A 21051-nucleotide genomic window follows, 5' to 3' on the forward strand; every position below is an offset into this window, starting at 1 on the left:
ATTGTCTTGCATTTGTGCTGTCCATCGATAACATTTCAAAGCTAACTATCGATATTTATAGTTGACTTTCACTTTTTTTTGTATTTGTTTATTATAAATAAATACCTGAATAATTACTGAAGCTAAGGTGAAAGTAAGCAACTGTAAATAAATAAAACATTTACATTATATGTAAATATACATAAGCATGCCAGAAGCAAGCCAGCACAATATGTTTTAGGTTTCGCAGAGCAAATAGGCGCAAATGGAGGCTATTATATTGTATTAACTATTTTTCAATAAAAAACATACCATTTTGGGAACTGTAAAATAAATATTTGTTTTTTAGGTGCACTGCAAATTCAAAAAGTTATAGCAGTTTACCGCGCTGCTTAGCAGTTGTCGCCCCCAAGTGAACTTCGATAAGTCGATAGCTTTAATTGTGCTCAAATCTTTATTTGTTGCTTGCGCAATTTTTTGTTTATTAATTATAAATACATTTAATAAAAAAAAAATAGAGAATAACCTAAATAATGTAACGCTTAGATGTGTTTGTTTAAAGAAAGAAAAAACATATATGAAATACATTCTTGTTTGCCGCTTCAATTGAATTTTTGAATTGCAGTTGGCAGTGTTCCCGGCCAGCTGCGACGGCGGCGGCGACGACGACGCATCTTCTCCTCCTCCCACTGTTCCTCTTCTTCTAGCATTTGCGTTTGGGCGTGCGCCGTTTGACGCCGCAATTTTCCACCTTTTTGTTGCCCTTGGCAATGGCCAGCAGCTTAACCAGCTTCTTGTGCGAATCACCAACGATCCAGCCGTGTTTCTGATATTGCTCACTATCATCAAAATGTTTCGTCGTTAATTGTTGTGGCTGCTGTTGTTGCTGATGCTGTGACTGTGCATGTGAATGTTGCTGTTGCTCATTGGATGTCACATCGGCAGGTGACTGGGCTTGTGACAGTGCTGCCTCGGCTGCTGCTGCTGCACCTGCAGCTGCAGCTGCTTCGGCGGCCTCCACATTGATGCGCCCAAATTCATCGTCGCTGGAGCTGCTCCAATAATAAAGCTGTTTCTCGCTCGCCGGTCGCTTCCTGCGCGCCGGCGATTGGCGATGCGTTTGCGACTTTCGTTTCGTTTTCAAGTTTTTGTTGCTGCTGCTGCTATTGTTGTTATTGTTGTTAGCTGTGACAGCAACTACTGCTGTTGCTTCTGGCGTCGCCGCTGAAGCTGTTGCAACTGCAGCTGCAGCTGTTGCTGTGGCAGTTTTATTGCTGCTGCTGCTGCTTCGCGACTTCTGCTTGCTCGCACTGCTCGCTGCCGTCTCCTGTTGCTGCTGCGGCTGCGGCTGTTCCTGGCAATGATTCAGCTCCGGTGATTCCTCTAGCGTTCGCTGCTGTCGACTACTGCGCGTCCGTTGCGCTTGCTGCTGCTGCGACTGCTTTTGTTGTTCTTGTTGTTGCTGTTCCTGCTGTTCCGCTGCTTGCTGCTGCTTGCCACGCTTTTTGCTGCTCGCCGCTGGCTTCTTGGGCGCCTTTGGCGGCTTGGCTACGGTCTTGGCACGCGGTGCCTTTGCTTGCTTGGTGGGCGTGGCTGGCTCTGTAATACGCTGCCGCGCTCGCTTGGGCTGCAGCACCGGCTCCACTGGTTGTTGTTGCTGCTGCTGCTGCTGCTGCTGCTCCTGCTGCTGTTGCTCCTGCTTGCGTCCTTTGCGACTCTTGGCATTCGTCACGGACTGCGCCGCTTTCTCTCGCGGCGCTGCAAACGTCTCCGTCTGCGCCTCGCTGACCTTGCGCTTGCGTCGCTGCTCCTGCTGCTCCTTTTGCTCAATTAAAGCTATGATATCCTTGGTGGACAGGAACTCTTCGTACTCATCGGAACTCCACGTCTCGACCAGCTTCTTGGGTCGATTTGTGGCGCAGCGTCGCTTCGATTTCCGATGACCCTCATCGATGAGCTGCTCCAAGTCCTCAGTGCTCATGCCCAGCTCCGTCTGCAACTTGGACAGATCTTTGCGTGGCGGTTGGCTAGCAGCTTTCTTTACTCCAGTTGCCTTTCGTCCTCTTGCCTTGGCGTTCTTCTTGGCCGCTGGCTGCAACTTTTGCTGCTGCGTCGACTGCTGCAGTTGCTGTTGTTGCTGCTGCTGCTGCTGTTGTTGCTGCTGCTGTTGTTGTTGCTGCCAATCGAGTGGCGCTGCAGCTGGCGACAACGGCTGCTGTTGTTGCTGCTGCTGCTGCTGCTGTTGTTGCGGCTTGGCTGCTCCACGCAGCTCATCGAACAGCTGATCCAACTGTGCCTTATCCTTGGGCGCACTCTTCACGGTCAGCTTAGTTGTCGCTGTGCTCGCATGCTTGAAGATGCGTCCCATTATGAGGGATTTGTTCTCAAAGGTCTTGGCGGTGGCGCGACTTGAGCTGCTGCTGCTGTTGCTGTGCTGCGTTGTTGAGCCGGACGAAGAGGAGCTGCTGGAGCCGCTAGAGCTGGCCACGTGCGCTGCCGATGACTTGACCACTTGCTGCTGCTGCTGTTGTTGTTGCTGTTGCTGCTGTTGTTGCTGCTGAAGTTGCTGCTGCGGCAGATGCTGCTGTTGCTTCACACTATCTCCATCCCCATCCCCATCCGCATCACCGTCCACATCCTCACAGCTCAGCGTACCAAAATCATAATCATCCCGATCCGAATAGCTCGCCGTCGAGACGCTGTTGTTGTCCTCCGTCAGCAAATTGACGCTCGTCTTGGGCTTCTGGAACGTAATGGGCGCCTTCTCCTCCAGTCCAATGTTCTTGAACGGACGCTCGGGTATAATGATGCGTCCAGAGGCCGGCGGCAGGGTGGCGCTGCTGGCAGCAACTGTTGCAACTGTGGCCTTAATTATGGACGAGGCGTGCATAATGGTCTTGGATGATGTTGAGCTCTGCTCGGCGACAGTAGTGCCTGGCTGCAATTGTTGTTGCTGTTGCAAATGTTGCTGCTGTTGCTGTTGCTGTTGCTGTTGCTCGTTTAGCATTTGCTCGGGCATATAGTCCACGCCCGTTGGCTTCTCGCTGCCCAGCGCAATGTCCGCCAATTCGGTGAGCTTGCAGACCGCACGCGTCGTCTTGGCCACATCCATGTCCACTGGCAGCTGCGTGACGCTCGTCTCGTAGCCCTTCATGGCGGCTTTGGTCTTGAAGCGCGATGTGGTCATGTTTGTTGCAGTCAGCGCTGAGAACTGTGATGTGGCCGAGTAGCTTGGCGACATACGCTGATGGTGATGATGATGATGATGATGATGGTGGTGATGTGAATGTGGATGTTGCGGATGTTGCGGATGTTGCGGATGATGTGGATGTTGTGGATGTTGTTGCTGCTGCTGATTGTGCTGATGCAGCTGCTGCTGACTGTGCTGTTGATGTGACAAATGGTGATTGCTGCGAGTAGAAAGTGAAAAAGCAAAATTACTAATTGAACTAGGCAAGTTCAGAACTAGAAGAAGAAGAAGAGTCAACACTTACGTGGGCGTGGCAGCGGGCGGATTACGAAAGAGCTGCTGTATAACTGGCTGATGGGAGACAGCTGCAACTGTTGCTGGCAGTGGCACTGGCGGAGGTGACGGCGACGGCGATGCGGGCGACGACAATATCTCAACTGCTGGCGGACTAGCGGGCGTCAGCAGCTCCACGGGCTTGCGTCCGGCAGCACTGACAATTACCGAGGGCGTTGTTGTTGCCGTTGCCGTTGCCGTGGCACTCTTCAATATGTTGCAGCACTCGTAAAAGAGACGCTCGTCGGGATTGAGATTAAGGCGGGCAGCACTGTGGGCGGGACTCGACGAGTGTTGTTGTTGCTGTTGCTGCAGCTGCTGCTGCTGCTGAGAGTGTTGCTGTTGCTGGTTGTCATGTAAGCGCAGACTCTCTTCCGTGATGACATGATGACTAGAAGGTAGCTGTGCTTCAGGCGCAGGAGCAGTAGCAACAGCAGCAGCTGCCGCTGCCGCTGCAGCAGCCGCCGCCGCCGCCGCAGCAGCAGCAGCCTCTGTTGGCACAAGCACTGAGGCGCGTAGCTGTTGCAGCTGTTGGACAAATTGTTGCTCAGTTGATGGTGTTGCTCCTGCTGTTGCTGCTGCTGCTGTTGCTGCTGGTGTTGCTGCCTCCATTGCTGCTGCTGGCCGTGGACTGGGCGGTGCATTGCTCTTCGATTGCAAATACTCCAGCTCGGACAGCTTGGAGACGTGAGCCAGCGTCATGTTGTGCTTGGACAGCGATGTCGATGTGAAGAAGCTCTTGCCGCACAGCTGGCAGGCGAACTTGTCCGCCTCGTCCAGCTGGGCGCTGCGATTGCTGCGCTTCTTGGGCCGGCGTGTCAGCAGCACGCTGCGCCGTCGCCGGCGCCGACGACCGCGACCCGAGCGACCCACATCCTGCGAGTAGCTCGTATAGACACTCATCTCGTCATCCATGTCCATGTCCATCAGCTCGGTGTTTGTATTCTCATCGTCGGTGCCGAAATTCGAGTGCTCATCATTGAGATTTGGAGCGCTGCGAACGCTCATCGAGGTTGGCGGACGATAGAACTTATCCTGGTCGTCCTTGTCCTCCTGGTCGAACTCATCGTTGGCAAATTCAAAGTCCTCATTGGCAGCCGACATGATCTTCTCGTTCACATTCTTAGCTATTTCCGTTAGATAGTTGTCTTCCTCTTCCAGATTGTCGCCGTGCTGCTGGTGGTGCTGCTGATGTTGGTGCTGTGATTGCTGCTGTTGTTGCTGATGCTGCTGTGCCGCTTGTCGCTGTTGATGCTGCTGTTGATGTTGCTCCTCCTTGTGTATGTTCTTATTCAGACGCGGATCACGACTGTAGGTGGGCAAGGCGGCAGCAGCAGCAGCAGCAGCAGCAACAGTTGCTGTTGTTGGCGATGGCTGTTGCTGCTGTTGTTGCTGCTGCAACTGCTGCAGCTGTTGTTGTTGCTGCTGTTGCTGCTGCTGCTGCTGCTGTTTCAGATTCTGTTGCTGCTGCTGTTGCTGTTGTTGCTTCTGTTGCTGCTGCTCTTTTGCTGCCGTGCACAGGATGCTCGGTCGCAGAATGCAGCTAGCAGTGGGCGTGGCTTTGGCTGCTGCCGCCTCTTTCGCCTCCTTCGCCAGCAGCTGCTTCTCGATGCAATTGGAGAAGCTCTCCAGCGACGATTTCAATGCACTTATATTCGTCTCCGGTCCCAATGGCGCCGCCTTGCCACGCCCCCGCCTGTAGTAGCAGCTCTGCCGGCGCTTGGGTCGACCGCGTCCAGCCGGTGCAGCAGCACCAACTGTTGCTGCTGGCTCGGGCAGCGCATTCTCCGTTTTGCAGCGCTTCGCGTCGCCGCCAACTGCTGCTGCTGCTGCTGTTGCTGTCGGTGCCGACAACTGTTGCTGATTGAGCGACGCATTGCGCTTGGTGCTGGACATGAGCAACATGCCCGTCAGCAACAGATCCTCGCTCTTCTCGTACGCCAGATTCTCGAGCTTCTTCAGATTGTCGCGCCGCGCATTGTCGATCTTAAAGCTCTCCAGCAGCTGATCGGCAACAATTGCTGCCAGCTCGTTCTTGCGGCGACGTCGCTGCTTTTTCTTGGCATCCTCCTTGGGCGGCGTTGGCTCAGCCTCAGCCTCAGCCTCTGGTGCTGATGCTGCAGCTGGAGCTGGAGCTCGCTGTGGCTCTGGCTCTGGCAGAGATTCGGGTTTTGGTTCATCCTCCGATTTCTTTTCCAGCTTTGTCTCCGGCTCTGGCTCAACTTCAATTGCGATTGCCGGCAGCAATTCTGTTTGCGGCAAACTATGAAAGCCGGACGATGTGTTGTTGTTGTTGTTCATGTTGCTGCTGTGCTCCTCGAGCAATGCGCTGCAATTGAGCTCGTGCCCACTGCTGGGCGTGGCACTGCGACACACACTAGTCGCAATTGCTGTTGTTTCTGTCGATGTTGATTCCATTGTTGCGGTTTCTGTAGTTGAAACTGTTGCTGTTGCTGCTGTTGCTGCTGTTGCTGCTCCTGCTACACCTGCTGCTGCTGTTACCACAGCTGGTGTTATGGGCGGCGCTACAGAGATGACAGACACAGGCATGGCTGGCTTCACAGTGGGCGTGTCAGCAATGGGAGATTCAGGCGACGATTCCTCTGCTGGTGTTGGCGCTGCTATTGGTGCCGGCAGCTGCAACTGCAATTGCTGCGGCGACATTGGCGACAACTCTCGCTTGGGCGATGCTGGCCTTGGGCTGGTGGGTGTGGCAACCATAGGCGTCAGTGTTGCAGCTGGCGGTGTGGGCGTGGTCGCTGGGGGCGTAACCAAAGCTGGAGGCAGTGCCAATAGCTGTTCCGCATTGTCATTCGCTAGCATTTGGGGGCTGTCCGGCAGCAACATGACCTCAGCTGTCGGCGTAGGCGTGACCGTGGGTGTGGGTGTGGCCGTGGCTGTTATAATGGGCGGCATGGCAGTCATCAGCAATGCCGAGCGACAATCGATGGTCTTGGAGCGCATGCTGCGCTTCTTTGGCGTTAGATGCCTAACGGGCACAGCAGGAGCCGGCGCAGCAGCAGCATTGGCAACTGTTGCTGGTGTGATAGCTGTCGTTGCTACTGATGCTGCTGCTGCAACTGTTGCTGGCGTGGACACTGCTACAGCTGCCGTTGCCGTTGCCGTTGCGGTTGCTGCTGCTGTTGTGCTGAACAAGACGCCAGCACTGGGCGCCACAGCCAGCGGCAACTGTTGCTGTTGCACTTGCTGCTGATGTAATTGCAATTGTGGCTGCTGCTGCTGTTGTTGCTGTAGCTGCTGCTGCTGCTGCTGTTGCTGCTCCTCCTCCTCCTCCTGCGGCAAACTGGCCTGCACGGCCAATATAACCGAGTTGATGGCATCGTCGATATGATTGTTGATCACCTCGTCCATGCGCGTGGCGGGCATCTTCTCCTTTTTGCTGGCCAGCTCTGAGGCGCGCTTCTTGGCCGGCGCTTTGACGGCGAGTGGCGGCGTCTGCGCGACCATCGCGGGCATTGCCACTGGCAGCGGCAGCACGGGATTTCGCACCTGCGGTATCTTCAACAGATCCAAATTGGAATAGTAATGCGCAGCAGCAGCGGCTGCGGCCGCCTCGGTGCCACGCGCAAGCGGCAGTGCCAAGGCCAATGGCAGTTGCTCCAGAGCAGCCGCTGCAGGAGCTGGCGCTGGTGCTGCTGGTGCTGGTGCTGCTGTTGGTGCTGGTGCTGGCGATGATTTACGTTTGGATTTCTTGGACAAATCCAGCGGCTGCATCTCGTCCAGCTGCAGCAGATTGCGCGCCTCGAAGCCGCAAATCGTTTGACGACGCGCGGGCATTGCTGAGTTGCGTTGCTGCTGCTGCTGTTGCTGTTGCTGCTGCTGCTGCTGTTGTTGTTGCTGCTGCAGCTGCATCTGAACTGTTTGCTTTACATGACTCAGATTTAGCGGCTGCTGCGGCTCCATCACATAGTTAGCTGGCACTGGCAAATACATTGGCAATTTCGGCAACAGCAATGTTGCTGCTGCAGCTGCAGCTGCTGCTGTTGGAGGTGGTGCTGGTGCTGTTGCTGTTGCTGGAGCTGCAGCTGCAGCTGGAACTGGAACTGGAACTGGTGCAATAGCTGCTGTTGCTGTTGCTGGTGCAGGTGGTGGTGGTGGTGGCGGCGGTGGTGGCGGCGCCGGCGCTGGCTGAGGTGGTGCAGGCAGCTTAACAGGCACGGGCAGTGGCACAGGCAGTGGCAAAGGCAGCGGCAATGGCAACACTGCCAGCGGCAACTGTTGCTGCTGGGTGTGCTGCACTTGATGTTGCTGCTGCACGAGGTGTTGCTGCTGCAGCTGCTGCAATTGAAGTTGTTGCTGCTGCTGCTGCTGCAATTGATGTTGTTGTTGCTGTTCATTTACATATGGCTGCATTTGCTTGGTGGCTGCCTTGGTGGGCGTGGCACGTCGCACAGCAGGCACAACAACTGGCACGGGCACAGCAACAGGCAGAGGCACAGCAACCGGCACCGGCATAGGCAATGGCACAGGTAATGGCAAAGGAGCAACTGTTGCTGCTGCACTTGCAATCACTTTAGTAACTATTGCTGCTGCTGCTGCTGGAGCTGGTATTGCTGCTGGTGCTGGCGCTGCTGCTGCTACTGTTGTTCTTGTTGCTGTTGTTGTTGTTGATTTTGTTGTTGTCGCTGTTGCAACTGCTGCTGCTGTTGTCGTCTCGCTGGGCGGCTTTATAATGCGCCTGGATATGGCCTTGCGTTTGGGCGTCTTTGGCTGCAACTGTTGCTGCTCGGCAGCTATCGTCGCGGACTCAGTTGCCGGCAACGGTTGCTCCTTCTCTGCTGGCTGCTGTTCAGTCTTGAGCTTCTCCTCCAGCTTCCCTGTCAGCATGGCTATGCAGTCGCTAATGCGCTTGCTGCGCTTCACAGGTTGCTGCTGCTGTTTGCTGGCAGCAACTGTTGTGGTCGCTGCTGTTGTTGCTGCCGTTGGTGTTACTGTTGCTGCGGGTGCTGTTGCTGTTGCTGCTGGCGCTGGTGTTGTAGGCGGCGTTGGCATTAGCTGCTGCTTGCTGCTATGCGTGGGCGAGACAACAGTTGTTGTTGTTGTTGTTGTTGTTGCCACTGCTGCTGTTGCGGCTGTGGCAACTGCACTGGAAGCTTTTGCTGTTGCTGTCGCTGCTCCTGCTGTTGTTGCTGTGCTGACTGGCCCGTCAATTGCTGGCAATATTTTCACCTGCTGCTGCGGCTTGCGGCGATTTCGCTGCTGTTGCTGCTGCGGCTGCTGCTCGCCAGCAACTGTGGCTACTGTGGCTACTCCAGCTGCTGCAGCCGGCTTGGCGCGCACCAGACGTGAGCGCGTGTTACGCAGCGCATGATGATGCAGATGATGGTGATGATGGTGCAAATGATGATGATGATGATTGTAGAGCTTCTTGGCATTGCGCGATTGCAGCTTCTTATTGGGTTTGCCCTGCTTCTTCGATCGTTTCTTGTTGTCCATCGGAAAGATCTTTTTGCACACGCGTTTCGCCGGCAAATTCTCAAGCATTTTGCGTATCGATTCAGCTACAGCAGACAGAAAGAGACAAAAAGAGAAAGAAACAGCGAAAGCAGAAATTAGATACTAATTGAGGTTTTTCATAGATCTATATAATAAATTCACATTATCTACCACGCTTTATTTTCAATTTATTATAGCTCGTTCGTCATATGGAATTCTTACTGTATTCCATCCCATATCAAAAAACTAAAATCTCTCTCTTCCTTCTCATAGATTATTTTTATAATATATTTTATTATATTTGTATGTATTTAACGTTTTCACTAAGCCCTAAGTAATTTTTATATCTGATTCACTGTTCACACTTATACTATTATTATTATCATTATGAATCGGTTCGTCATGAATCCTTATAATATTCAATCGAATCTAATGCTTATCATATGCTTGCTCCATTTCCACTCCATTCAATATCTATTTTCCTCCAATCAATAGACTCTTCAAATTAGTTAAACCATCTCTCTAATTAGTATTATCCCATATATGTCTATTATATAGATTAGTTCTATTGTTCTTCATATTTCAATGGGCTAAATCCCTTCTCTCATAAATATTATATCTTTGTTCTTCAAGAATCCCATCTAATCTATTGTGCATCATCGGATTGCTTTAGTGTACATCCAGTATAAATCGCCCTACTCATAGCTATTGCATATATGTTCGTCCATCGCTAGTCATATTGCTGTTTCACTGTATACCAATCAAATCGAATTGAAGTTCACAAATATAAATAAAGTTGTTTCTCAAAAGTAACGTGCGTCAAATGGCTGCTTCACTGTACCTCAGCAGATGTACTTTCTGAACAGCCGCATCAAATCCATTCGTTCGTCATATGACTATTCCACTGTACTTCAGCAAATCTATTCTATGAATAACCTAGATCGCCTCATTCACTCTTCCAACTGCTCCTCAGTTCCCATCACTTCCACTGCATCTTCTCCGCCGTTCGTCATATGGCTGCTTCACTGTACCTCAGCAGATGTACCTTCTGAATCGTTCTTCCCATAGATATTAGATATGCAACAGTTTTTCAAATGCAATTACATCCCCCGTATCAAATCCATTCGTTCGTCATATGACGACTTCACTGTACTTTAGTAAATCTACTCTCTGAATAGCCTATATCGTCTCCTTCACTCTTCCACAAGCTCCTCAGCTTCCATCACTTCCCCTGCATCTTCACCGCCGTTCGTCATATGGTTGTTTTACTGTACTTCAGCAAATCTACTCTCTAAAAGGCCTATACCGCCTCTTTCACTCTTCCAACTGTTGCCCAAATGCAATCACTTCAATCCGTATCTCCTCCGACGTTCGCCATATGGTTATTTTACTGTACCTTGTCAACTCTATTCTGTGAATAGCCTATACCCCCTCTGTCACTCTTCCAACAGGTCCTCAGTTCCCATCACTTCCCCCATATCCTCTCCGCCGTTCGTCATATGGTTGTTTTACTGTACTAACACTCACCATCGCTGGGTCGTTGACGCGGCGGTGTTTTCGTCTTATTCGAATTGGAATTTGAATTGGAACTCTCCTCGGACGCATCATTATTGTTGCTCGCCTGCACCTGCTCCTGGTCCCCATCTCGATCCCGATCCCGATCCCGATCCTGATCCTGATTTTGGCCAGTGGCTGGCATTGGCACCTGTTTCTTAACCTTCTTGTTGTTCTTGCGCAACAGCTGAGCAAAATGCTTGGCGGGCTTGTTGCAGGCAGTGCGTCGCTTCTTGGAGCCACAATAGTAACGGTATTTGCGCTTCTTGGCCAGCGACCAAACGTAATCACCCGAACAGTCGAGCATATGCCGATAGAGATCCATCAGGCCGCTGCACTTGCGGCCACATTTTGTGCAGCTGCAACTGTTGCCGCTGCTATAGCTGCAACTGTTGCTGTTACTGTAGCTGTGACTGTTGCTATTGCTGTTGCTGAGGCTGGCCGGGGAGCAGGCGTTCGCCTTGATATCGCTGCTGTCGTTGTCCTCCACCGATGTTGAATTGTTGTTGCTGCTGCTGCTGCAGCTGGTATTGCTATTGCCAGTTGCTGTTGTTGTCGCTGTCGTTGCCGTTGCCGTGGAGCACGGCGATCCGCTCACTCGGCCCCTGCCAAAGGCAGACGACACAGCCGAACAATTGGATGAACTGGATATGGCTTCGTCCTCAACAATGGTACGCTCCTGCTTGTGCAGCAGCAACTGTTGCTGTTGCTGTTGCTGCTGCTGCTGCTGCAGCTGTTGCTGCTGCTGCCAATGCTCGGCCGCATAGCGACTCAGCGCACGCTTGGGCATAAATAGATGCCGCAACAAGTTGCCCGCCAGCAGCTCCCGTCCGACCAGCTCATAGTGCGTCGCATAGATGTGCGAATGGCGAAAGGTTTTGTGCTCCTCGAGCGCCTTGCGCTGCTCGAACTTGGCGCCGCAGCAGATGCATAAATATAAACGAGGACGCGCCCACTCGCCGCTGAGCACAAGTGTTGTTGTCGTTGTGGCTGTTGCTGTTGTTAGGAGACGTTGATGTTGCTGTTGCTGCTGTCGTTTTGGCTGCAGCTGCAACAACGTTAAGAAGTTTTGCTCAGAGGTCGCTTGCGCTGGCAACAGCTGTTGGTTCTGCTGCTGCTGCTGCGATTGTTGCAGCAACTGTTGCTGGTCCGGCTGCTCCTCTTTGATAATGGCCTGCTCGTTCTGCTCCAGCATTATGTGCGGCAGGAGACGGCGATCCAGCAGCAAATGCAGCTGCTGCAAATGTTGCTGCTGATCGAGCTGTTGCTCCAGCTGCTGCTGCTGCTGCTGCTGCTGCTGTTGCTCCTGCTGCTGCTGTTGCTGCTCCAGATCGTGCTTCTGGCGCATCGTCAGCTGCGTCCACATGTCCAGGCGCGACAAATCGCGCAGGCCCATAAACGGTTGCTTTAGCTTCTTGACCAGCCGCCCGCCCTCGTTGACAATCGTGAACTTCTTCACGTAATCCCATTTCCACTTCCAGCTGTGCTTGGTGTGCGGTCGTCGCGCTGCCTTGGCCAGCGGCAAGGCTTCCAGTCCCAGGCCCAAGCCATCGCCGAACTGCTCCGCCGTCAGCAATGTAGGATATGCGGCGTTGCACAGCGCCAACTGTTGCGGATTGCTGGCAGCCACAACGCTAGCAGCACCAGCACCAACAGCAGTGGGCGGCTGCGGTGGTGCCGGGCCGCTGCGCAGGCGCCCGTCGAGATAATGCTGCAGATTGTGACGCACGTTGAGCACCACATCCTGATAGAAGTTGTCATCAAAGACGTGGCTATGGCTGGGCATGCGAAAGTGTGTGTCATCAGCAACTGTTGTCGTTGCAGATGATGCTGCTGATGATAATGATGACGACGATGACGATGACGATGATGATGATAATGCTGCTGCTGCTGCTGCTGCTATTGGAGCTGTAGTTGTTGCTGTGCTGCTGCTGGCAGCCGTTGTTGCTGTTGCAGCAGCAACATTATTGGAGTTGCTCAAAGATGTTGCTGCTGCTGCGGCGGCGGCAGCTGCTGCTGTGGCTGCTGCTGCTGCTGCCGCTGCCTGTCGCTGAGCTGCACGACTGCTGCTGCGCTGCTGTTGATGTTGCTGCTTTGTTGCAGCTGTTGCGTTGTTGTTGCGATTGCGTTGTCGCTGCCCGGGCAGACGATTCTGTGTGAGACCCAAGCGAAAGAGCACCGGCTCCTCAGCGCCAATCATAGAAGACGATTGTGACTGTGACTGTGACTGCAACTGTTGCTGTTGCTGTTGCTGGTGTTGCTGTTGCTGTTGTAGCTGCAGCTGCTGTTGCTGCAACTGTTGCTGGTGCAGCAAGCGCATATGGCTGTGCAGCTGGGCAGCATCATTGAAGCGCAACTGGCATTGCTGGCAACCAAAGTATTTGTCCGCATGGCTGGCAATCAGGTGGACAAATAGTTGCTCCAACTGTTTGGCGGGCAGACAAATTGGTGGCTGCAGCGTTTGCGACTTGGATTTGTTGCAGTGCTGACAGCCCGGAAAGTGGGCGTGAGTGGAACTGTGAGTGCTGTTGCTGTTGTTATTGTTGTTGGTGGAACGATTGCTGCAGCGTCGCTCTTTACGTTCCGTATGAAATTTATCCACATGCTTGGACTGCAGCTTGCTGGACGCGAACTTCTTATCACAGTACAAGCATAGAACTTTGATAAAAGCCGTTGCTGAATATTCCTCAAGTTCGCGTTGCTGCTGCTGTTGCTGTTGTTGTTGCTGCTGTTGCTGTTGTTGCTGTTGCTGTTGTTGCTGTTGCAGCAAGTGCAACTTTTCAACGAGACGCGGCAAACGCTCCAGAGGCACACTGCATACCAGCGAGGCAGACAGTTGTTGTTGTTGCTGCTGCTGGTGCTGTTTCTGCTGCTTGTTCACTTTTTCCAGTTCCGCTTCCACTTCAATTGGTTCCAATTGCTGCTCTCGGGGCAGGCTATGATTGCGTTTTTTGCGTGGCGGCGTTGCCAGTTTTTGTGCAGTTGGTCCAATTGGATTCCCATTATTATTATTATTGTTATTGTTATTATTGTTATTGTTGCCATTGACCTGCTGCTGCTCCTCGGAAAATTTGAAGCCACGGCGCAAGCCAAAGCGCGACATGGTCTTCATATGGAAGCTGTTCTATCAAAATGCTGTAAAAGAAATACAAAAACCAACAATCAAAATCAAATTTCGTAGTGCACTGTCTCAAAATATAAAAAGCTCGTATGTATGAGTGCGTGCATGCGTGCGTTTTCATGTGAGTGTGTGTGTACATGTGCATGCGTGTGCGTGTGTTTGTGTGCGTTTGTCAGTGTGTCCACAACTGCAGCAGCATCTTAAAATCAATAAAGAACAAACAATAAGCCGAATAAAAGCAAATAAGCAAAACGCATTGTTAAAGCCGAGCGCACATTTTGTTGACGAATGTGCGCAAATGACAAACTAGACGAAAAAGAAATAGAAAACGGCATATAAACAAAAACTAAACGGACGCACACACGCACGCACATGGAATACACACACATATATACACGCATATGAACATTTACATATGCGACTATGTGTGCGTATGCATGTTGAAGTTGTAATGAAAAATTATACAATAAACATTTTGTACACACTATTTTTTTTTCTTTTTAGATGAATTTCGGTGTTGTTAATTTTTATTTAGTTTACCCCGCTTGAAACGCTGCTGCCTAATTTGTTTGCCGCCTGCCTACACTGCCGCCTCTTTTATAGATTTCTACGACAAAAAATCTATTTTTTCTCCTTTTTGATTACTTATTTTCTATCTTATTTGTTGGCCTTTTTGTTTTGCTGCTCGAGTTGCGACCGTGTTGGCGTTTTGTTGTTGTTGCTGTTGTTGCTGCTGCTGCTGTTTTTTTTTTTTTTATTGTTTAGTTCGTTTTGTTAATATTGCACTTGAATTCGTTACATTGATTGGGGCATGAATTAATTGAAAAATGCACAGCATTTCCTTTCTTTTCTTTGCCTTTTTTTTTTATTATTATGTACTTATATATTTTTCCACCCTAACAAACTGCGTTAGGAGGTATCTAACGTTTAGCCCAAATCGATGCGTGCGTAGAGCACAGACAGTGGCAGAGCAGCGGCTGAGGCAGAGGGCAGCGCAGCACCAACTAGAAGCAGCGGCAGGACACTGAGTTAGAGGTGGTGAACGATTTTTCTCTGGCACGAGCGAATGCGGTTTGAAACAGTCCATGTCCATTTCCATTTCACTTGCCGCAATTGAATTGCTTAACCCATTTTATGCGCGCACAACTAATTCACTAATTGTTGTTGTCTTTTTTTATTTGTTATTTTTTTGTGTTAAGTATTCTTTTAATTCTTCACGCACACACACGCATACGGCACACACACATATTTAGTTGCTCAAAATAAATGTGTTTTCTTATGAGAAGAATCGAAATCGCCTCAAAAAAATGGTCGTGTTGTAGCTACAGTGTGTACACACTGCCCAAAATGTGTGGTTTATTATTCTAATTGGGTATCGATACTAAACAGTAGCGATAGACGCTTGAGTCATAGAATATATATTTATTGATTCACATTTTTAAACTTTATTCTAATTAAAGGTATTTTAATTGCATATGTGGTTATTGAATCGTTCAATAAAGTAAGTAGAAAATTTGCTAAAATATCGATACTTGTAAAATTTGGATAGTCACTACAGCACCAATCGATATGTGGACCATCACCCATCACCAGACTTAGTGAAGCTTGTTTTTAGCCAGTCATTTACTTTTCCTCCATTCATTATCCACCGGAACGTTAAAATAATAAATACAAAATGGACATATTCATGGCAGAAAGAGTAAGCATTTTGTTAAACCATACTTTATTATTGCTATTATAATATATTTTATATTGAATTCTTCTACCCCTTTTAGCAAGATGAAATTGAATTAAAGCCAAAAGATGCGCACAGCTCGTTGGATGAACTAGATCTGGAAGATTTATATGTGCGCTATAAGGTTGGCCCCGTCTATGTTATATTCAATCCGCAATTTATAATTTCTAATCCGCCATTTTTTGTTTTAGAAATTGCAAAAAACTTTGGAATTCATTGAGGTGCAGGAGGAGTACATCAAGGATGAGCAACGTAATCTTAAAAAAGAGTATTTACATGCACAGGAGGAGGTGAAACGTATACAATCGGTGCCGTTGGTGATTGGCCAATTTCTGGAAGCTGTTGATCAGAATACTGGAATTGTCGGCTCGACCACCGGTTCCAATTACTATGTACGCATCCTCTCCACTATCGATCGTGAGCTTCTGAAGCCATCTGCGTCGGTTGCCTTGCACAAGCATAGCAATGCTTTGGTCGATGTCCTGCCACCAGAAGCGGACAGCTCCATATCGATGCTGCAGCCCGACGAGAAGCCCGATGTTAGCTATGCTGATATTGGTGGCATGGATATGCAAAAGCAGGAGATTCGAGAAGCTGTCGAGCTGCCGCTCACCCACTTCGAGCTGTACAAACAAATCGGCATTGATCCGCCGCGTGGTGTCCTGATGTACGGTCCACCCGGCTGCGGTAAAACGATGTTGGCCAAAGCTGTGGCCCATCATACGACCGCCTCGTTCATACGCGTCGTCGGCTCCGAGTTTGTGCAGAAATATTTGGGCGAAGGCCCGCGCATGGTCCGCGACGTATTTCGACTGGCCAAGGAGAATGCGCCAGCCATTATTTTCATCGATGAAATCGATGCGATTGCCACGAAACGTTTCGATGCCCAGACAGGCGCTGATCGTGAAGTGCAGCGTATTCTGCTCGAGCTGCTGAATCAAATGGATGGCTTCGATCAAACGACCAATGTAAAGGTGATTATGGCAACGAATCGAGCCGACACTCTGGATCCAGCCCTGTTGCGACCGGGTCGCTTGGATCGTAAAATTGAATTCCCGTTACCGGATCGAAGACAGAAACGGTTGGTCTTCTCCACCATCACATCGAAAATGAACCTCAGCGAGGATGTCGATCTGGAGGAGTTTGTGGCGCGTCCCGATAAAATCTCTGGCGCTGACATCAATGCCATTTGCCAGGAGGCGGGTATGCATGCGGTGCGCGAGAATCGTTACATTGTCCTTGCCAAGGACTTCGAGAAGGGTTATAAGAACAACATCAAGAAGGACGAGCAGGAGCACGAGTTCTACAAATAGATATACTTAAAGTTACCAACATTTTTGTTCTTCATTCACGTTTATCGTAACCCTCAACTAAGAATTATAATTATAATAATAATAAAATGATATCTTCTTATATGTATGACATTCCCACTTCTGTAACTTGGGCATTTTCTATGGAAGCTTGCAAGAGTGAAGTTATTCGAGCTTAGAAACAGTTTCAGAAATATGATTTGAAGGTCTTTTATATCGAGCCCTTCGAATATGTTTCTCTCGGTCAAAGCATTTAGACTTTGTTTCCAGAATTAAGACAAATCAGAAATGTATAAAAAAATGTGCATTTTATTTGTTGTAAACACACGCACAGCAAGCAAACAACTGAAAAATCAATAATCAAAAATAATAATGAATCAAAAAAGAAAAACAAATATCAAACTAACTGCAAGACAGTTTTTATTGTTGTTAGTTGGTGTTGTCCTTGTCAGTAGTCCATGAGTCCAGCTTAACATCAATTTAATTGGGTCACGTAAAGGCTGATCAAGCAATGGCAACAGCTCCAGCTTGATCGGTGCTCCAGGTGTAACTACTTCATCAGTGAATTGACGACAGCATTCACATTGATGGCCTTGAGGTCTGCATAGGTTTGTCCAGTGCCAACGAACACAATCGGCTGGCCCGTGATATAGGTCATGGAGATGGCGGCGCCTACTTTGTCGTCGATCGTATCGAATTTGGTCAGAACGATGCCGTCGATGATATGGGGATTCTCATTGGATGAGTAGTCTGCCAGAGATTGATTGAATTTGACCAGCTGATCGACCGCCTCGTTGCCAACAAGCGCCTCGCCCACAAACAACACCAGATCCGGATTGTTCACCTTGATTAGCTTGGAGAGTGAACGCATCAGTGGCTCATTGTCCTGCATTCGTCCAGCCGTATCCACTAGCACCACATCCACTTTTGTATCGTGCGCATATTTGATAGCCTCCATGGCGATGCCAGCCGCATCTTTGCCATAGCCCTTCTCATAGAGCTGCACCATGGTACGCTGCTTGTGCTTCTCTGCCGGATGCAGTGCATTCAAGTGTCTTGTATGTGTGCGCAATTGTTCCACGGCGCCAGCTCGAAACGTGTCACAGGCAGCGATCAATACACTGAAATCATTCTCAATCAGCCAAAAGCAAATTTTGGCCAAATTTGTGGATTTGCCAACGCCATTCACACCACAGAAGATGATCGTATATGGACGTCCATTACGCTTCGATTCCAGTGCATCACGTATAATATCGATACGACGCTTGGGCGACAGAATCCGCACCAGTGACTGGGTCAGCGCCTCTTTGACCATGTTCGCAATGCTATCGAAGGTACCCATTTGCTTGCCTTCCAACGAGGTGGCCACCGAATCGCACAGCTTCGCGGCGATTTCAGAGGCCACATTTTTCGAGATTAGATGATCGCGCATCTTCTCCAGCGCCGGCTGCAAGTCGTTAAGCGTCATAGTCTTGGCACCCACAATGCCCTTGAAGTAGGATAGGAGGCCGCCGCCCTTGGCCTTTCGCTGATTGCGTTGCTGTTGCTGAGTCTGCCTCTGTTTCTGTTGCTTCTCCTCCAGTTCACTGTCTACGCTGGCCTCGCTGTCCGCTCCATCCGTATCGCTCTCCACATCCAGGTCCCTTATGCTACCCTGCATGGTGCCCACCAGCTGCAAAATATGCTCATAGTTTAGTCATACTGTTAGACAATGTGATCTCTCTCGTCAACCTACCTCATTGTTGATAGTCTGAAGCTGCACATCTTCGGGTGCATCCTTGGAGCGATCGAGCAGCACAGCATCCTTGGAATTGCCACCCAGATCCCAAACACGTGGCTTCTTGCCCGCCTTCTCCCGCTCCTTATCCACCGTGCTTTGCTTGGTGGGTCTCGCCTCCCCCGACACCTTCTTTGTGGGCGTCAATTTCTCGCGAAGTTTACGTCGATTTTCCTGTATTATATCATCAGTGGTGCGTGGCGGCGACGCTGGCTGGGATTTGCTTGTCGGCGGACTTTCCTGTATATTCACACGCTTCTCCGCTGTGTTGGTTGCCTTCTTCTCGTCCTGGATCATGGATGCCACGGTTTTCTTTGACTTCTGCGATTCGTTGTAAGAGCGCATCGCTTTAGGTGCTTTGCCCTGCTTGAGAGATGCCTCCTCGGCGGCGCTGAGCACCGTTCGGAACTCTTGCTCGAATTCATAGTCGATTGCCAGTCGCTCCTGTGCCGCAATTCCGGAGAATTTCTCCTGAAATGCACTTTGCATTTCTGCTAGAAAGCTGTCCAAATAGTTGAGCTTGATGACTTTTTGAAAGACGGCGGCATAAACCACATCGAGCTCATTGTCTAGCTTAAATTGTACGGCCAAATGATCCTCCTCAAAGTACTTGGACTCTGTATTGCGCTCCTATACACCAAACAAATTAGCAAACAAATTAGCATTAACAATAACAATAACAAACAGTTCGGTTGACTTACCTCTAGAATGACGCCACGTATTAAGCTGTTGATGCACGAGGCATAGTTCTTGCCGGATTCATTTGAATTCCAGAGCACAACGCCGCCTTTTGTGAATATGACCACAAAGTCTAACATTTTCTATTTACGTACTAATTGGTCAAAAATTGTTTTGTAAAGTAAACGCTAAAAAATTTAACTGGAACTAACTAGCTGCCAAAACACATTCCACGTCACGAGCCCGATATTTAAGTCGATAGTTATCGATATGTACATATATGCAAAGCAGTATGAAATGTAAAACGTCGAAATGTCACTTGGTTGCCGAACATAAAATACCCTGTAGACTTGATTTTACAAAATTGTATAGAAAACCCAGTACTTTTTATATACTTAGATAGTATATTTTTTTATTAAATTTTAAATGTATATCAAACATATGTTTCAATAATAGAAAAGTGATGTTTATGTAAAGCTGACCTATCCAACTTTCACCTAACAAAGTAAAAGACCTGTCGAAATCGCAGCTGATTGTATTAGGGATGAGACAAACTTTTAAAAATATCGCCCAAATTAGCATAAAACATTTAAAGAAAACAATATACTTATAGAATTTTAAGTACACTTGTAATACTTTGACCAAAGATGTCTAATCTCAGAAATGAAAAAAGATCATAATTTTTCGTGTATTTTTTTATTGACGCTTATTAACTAATGTTCATGGTTTGTGAATGGAATTTAGAACATTATTGCAATGGATTTCACATACATGAAAAATTTTGTTACAAAAAAGTGGACATTCGTTGAATGTAATTCTATACAGAAAAAAAAATTAACGTAAATATAATGTTTAAAAGCGAAAAAATATATGCTACGTAAAATGGATGATTATTATTGTTCATCTCCTTCTGGTGCTACTAGCCGGGTGCTCCCTCCTCTCCTCCAATCGCCTCTCGCTCATCACTCTCCGGACTCCAAGACTTACGAGCCAACAATAATGTTATTGATGGGAATGTGTATCAGCTTGACAAAGAATCCAATGAAGCCCATGATGCAGAAGCCAATAGCTGTAGCAATGGCGATCTTTTGGAACTCCTTGCGATCGGGCTTAGTGCAGCGTTTCACCAAACGAATGGAGTCTTTGGCAAAGGCACGGCCGGGCTCGGCAAATTTCACAACTTTATCCATGATAATGCTAGATGTGCGATACTTGGGAAGCTGCAAGTGTATTCAGAATTGATTACAATTATTAATATAAGACGCTACGATATATATCATGTAAAATGAATGTGGGCCAGCGCACTTTCACACAATAACAAAAAAAAAACCGATGACATCGTAAACGTCACGACGCCGACGACAAGGCTGACGACGTGGCAGCCGACGACGTTGGCGACGTCAGAGGTGAAATTTTTGTTGCTGTATGAAACCGCTATCGAACTCTGTTGCACGTGTCGCTGCATTTCCCAAATGGTTTTTCATTAATTTCCAAATAGTTTGTTCTCATTTTCTTTATAACTGTTCTTTTGATTGAAATCTGCCATTTCGGTAAGCAGCGCCACGCAGTGCAATGTTCTGTTACGCCAACACGGGTTTAAATAAATATCAATTTTAAATTAGATAGCCATTCACGCTTACACAATTCTTTTATATGTTTACTAAATAATCGAATTAAATGAATATCTCGTTGAAGTTAAAAAGGAAATATGTATTTTTGTTTGAAATTATCACACACCTCCGCTTACTTTGAAAATTTCCACACGAATGACGACTGTTCAACTAGTTCGTGAAGCCTGCTACGAACGAATTTGTTTTGACAGTTGTCCACGTCAAAATGTCAAACAAAAAAAACGTAGTGTTGCTTTGAGTTTAGTCGTTGCCAGATGCTTACAATAATATAGTGGCAGCGCTGCAG

At 48.8% G+C, this 21051-nt stretch overlaps 4 protein-coding genes across 6 annotated transcripts; 1 reads left to right on the top strand and 3 right to left on the bottom strand.

The window, feature by feature from the left end:
* Positions 1–414: 414 nt before the first annotated feature.
* Positions 415–14973, bottom strand: LOC6585107. The gene is given in 8 exon segments (XM_044011681.1): positions 415–2146; positions 2204–3389; positions 3474–9024; positions 10487–12285; positions 12367–12489; positions 12525–12565; positions 12567–13648; positions 14175–14973. Coding segments are annotated over 7 exon segments (11223 nt in total). The 5' UTR covers positions 13626–13648; positions 14175–14973; the 3' UTR covers positions 415–682.
* Positions 14974–15204: 231 nt separating this feature from the next.
* Positions 15205–16788, top strand: LOC6585108 (26S proteasome regulatory subunit 6B). Its single transcript, XM_002010711.3, has 3 exons — positions 15205–15333; positions 15410–15493; positions 15561–16788. The coding sequence occupies exons 1-3, from the start codon at positions 15310–15312 to the stop codon at positions 16680–16682; spliced, it is 1230 nt and encodes a 409-aa protein (XP_002010747.2). The 5' UTR covers positions 15205–15309; the 3' UTR covers positions 16683–16788.
* Positions 16789–17074: 286 nt separating this feature from the next.
* On the bottom strand, positions 17075–19398 carry LOC6585109 (signal recognition particle receptor subunit alpha homolog). The gene is made up of 3 exons (XM_002010712.4): positions 19158–19398; positions 18415–19086; positions 17075–18351 (listed from the first exon to the last, which is right to left on the bottom strand). The coding sequence occupies exons 1-3, from the start codon at positions 19272–19274 to the stop codon at positions 17230–17232; spliced, it is 1911 nt and encodes a 636-aa protein (XP_002010748.1). The 5' UTR covers positions 19275–19398; the 3' UTR covers positions 17075–17229.
* Positions 19399–19811: 413 nt separating this feature from the next.
* Positions 19812–20970, bottom strand: LOC6585110 (protein transport protein Sec61 gamma-2 subunit). Of its 3 annotated transcripts, none has more exons than XM_002010713.4 (2): positions 20882–20970; positions 19812–20354 (listed from the first exon to the last, which is right to left on the bottom strand). In XM_002010713.4, the coding sequence occupies exon 2, from the start codon at positions 20322–20324 to the stop codon at positions 20118–20120; it is 207 nt and encodes a 68-aa protein (XP_002010749.1). In that variant the 5' UTR covers positions 20325–20354; positions 20882–20970; the 3' UTR covers positions 19812–20117. The 3 variants fall into 3 exon arrangements, with proteins under 3 accessions (XP_002010749.1, XP_032588529.1, XP_015016565.1); XM_032732638.2 differs by having other exon boundaries at positions 20872–20957; XM_015161079.3 differs by having other exon boundaries at positions 20775–20904.
* Positions 20971–21051: the final 81 nt, after the last annotated feature.

The sequence above is a fragment of the Drosophila mojavensis genome, unplaced genomic scaffold, assembly GCF_018153725.1.
Source record: "Drosophila mojavensis isolate 15081-1352.22 unplaced genomic scaffold, ASM1815372v1 contig_136, whole genome shotgun sequence".
Classification (NCBI taxonomy): domain Eukaryota; kingdom Metazoa; phylum Arthropoda; class Insecta; order Diptera; family Drosophilidae; genus Drosophila; species Drosophila mojavensis.

Bases quoted from the DNA above. Each gene is read 5' to 3' on its own strand.
- LOC6585109 (XM_002010712.4), bottom strand. From the start codon at position 19,274: ATGTTAGACTTTGTGGTCATATTCACAAAAGGCGGCGTTGTGCTCTGG. The intron at 19,087-19,157 runs GTAAGTCAACCG...TTTGGTGTATAG, and splicing joins TACGTGGCGTCATTCTAGAG to GAGCGCAATACAGAGTCCAA. The intron at 18,352-18,414 runs GTAGGTTGACGA...CATATTTTGCAG, and splicing joins TTCAGACTATCAACAATGAG to CTGGTGGGCACCATGCAGGG.
- LOC6585108 (XM_002010711.3), top strand. From the start codon at position 15,310: ATGGACATATTCATGGCAGAAAGA. The intron at 15,334-15,409 runs GTAAGCATTTTG...TACCCCTTTTAG, and splicing joins ACATATTCATGGCAGAAAGA to CAAGATGAAATTGAATTAAA. The intron at 15,494-15,560 runs GTTGGCCCCGTC...TTTTTGTTTTAG, and splicing joins ATTTATATGTGCGCTATAAG to AAATTGCAAAAAACTTTGGA.
- LOC6585110 (XM_002010713.4), bottom strand. From the start codon at position 20,324: ATGGATAAAGTTGTGAAATTTGCCGAGCCCGGCCGTGCCTTTGCCAAA.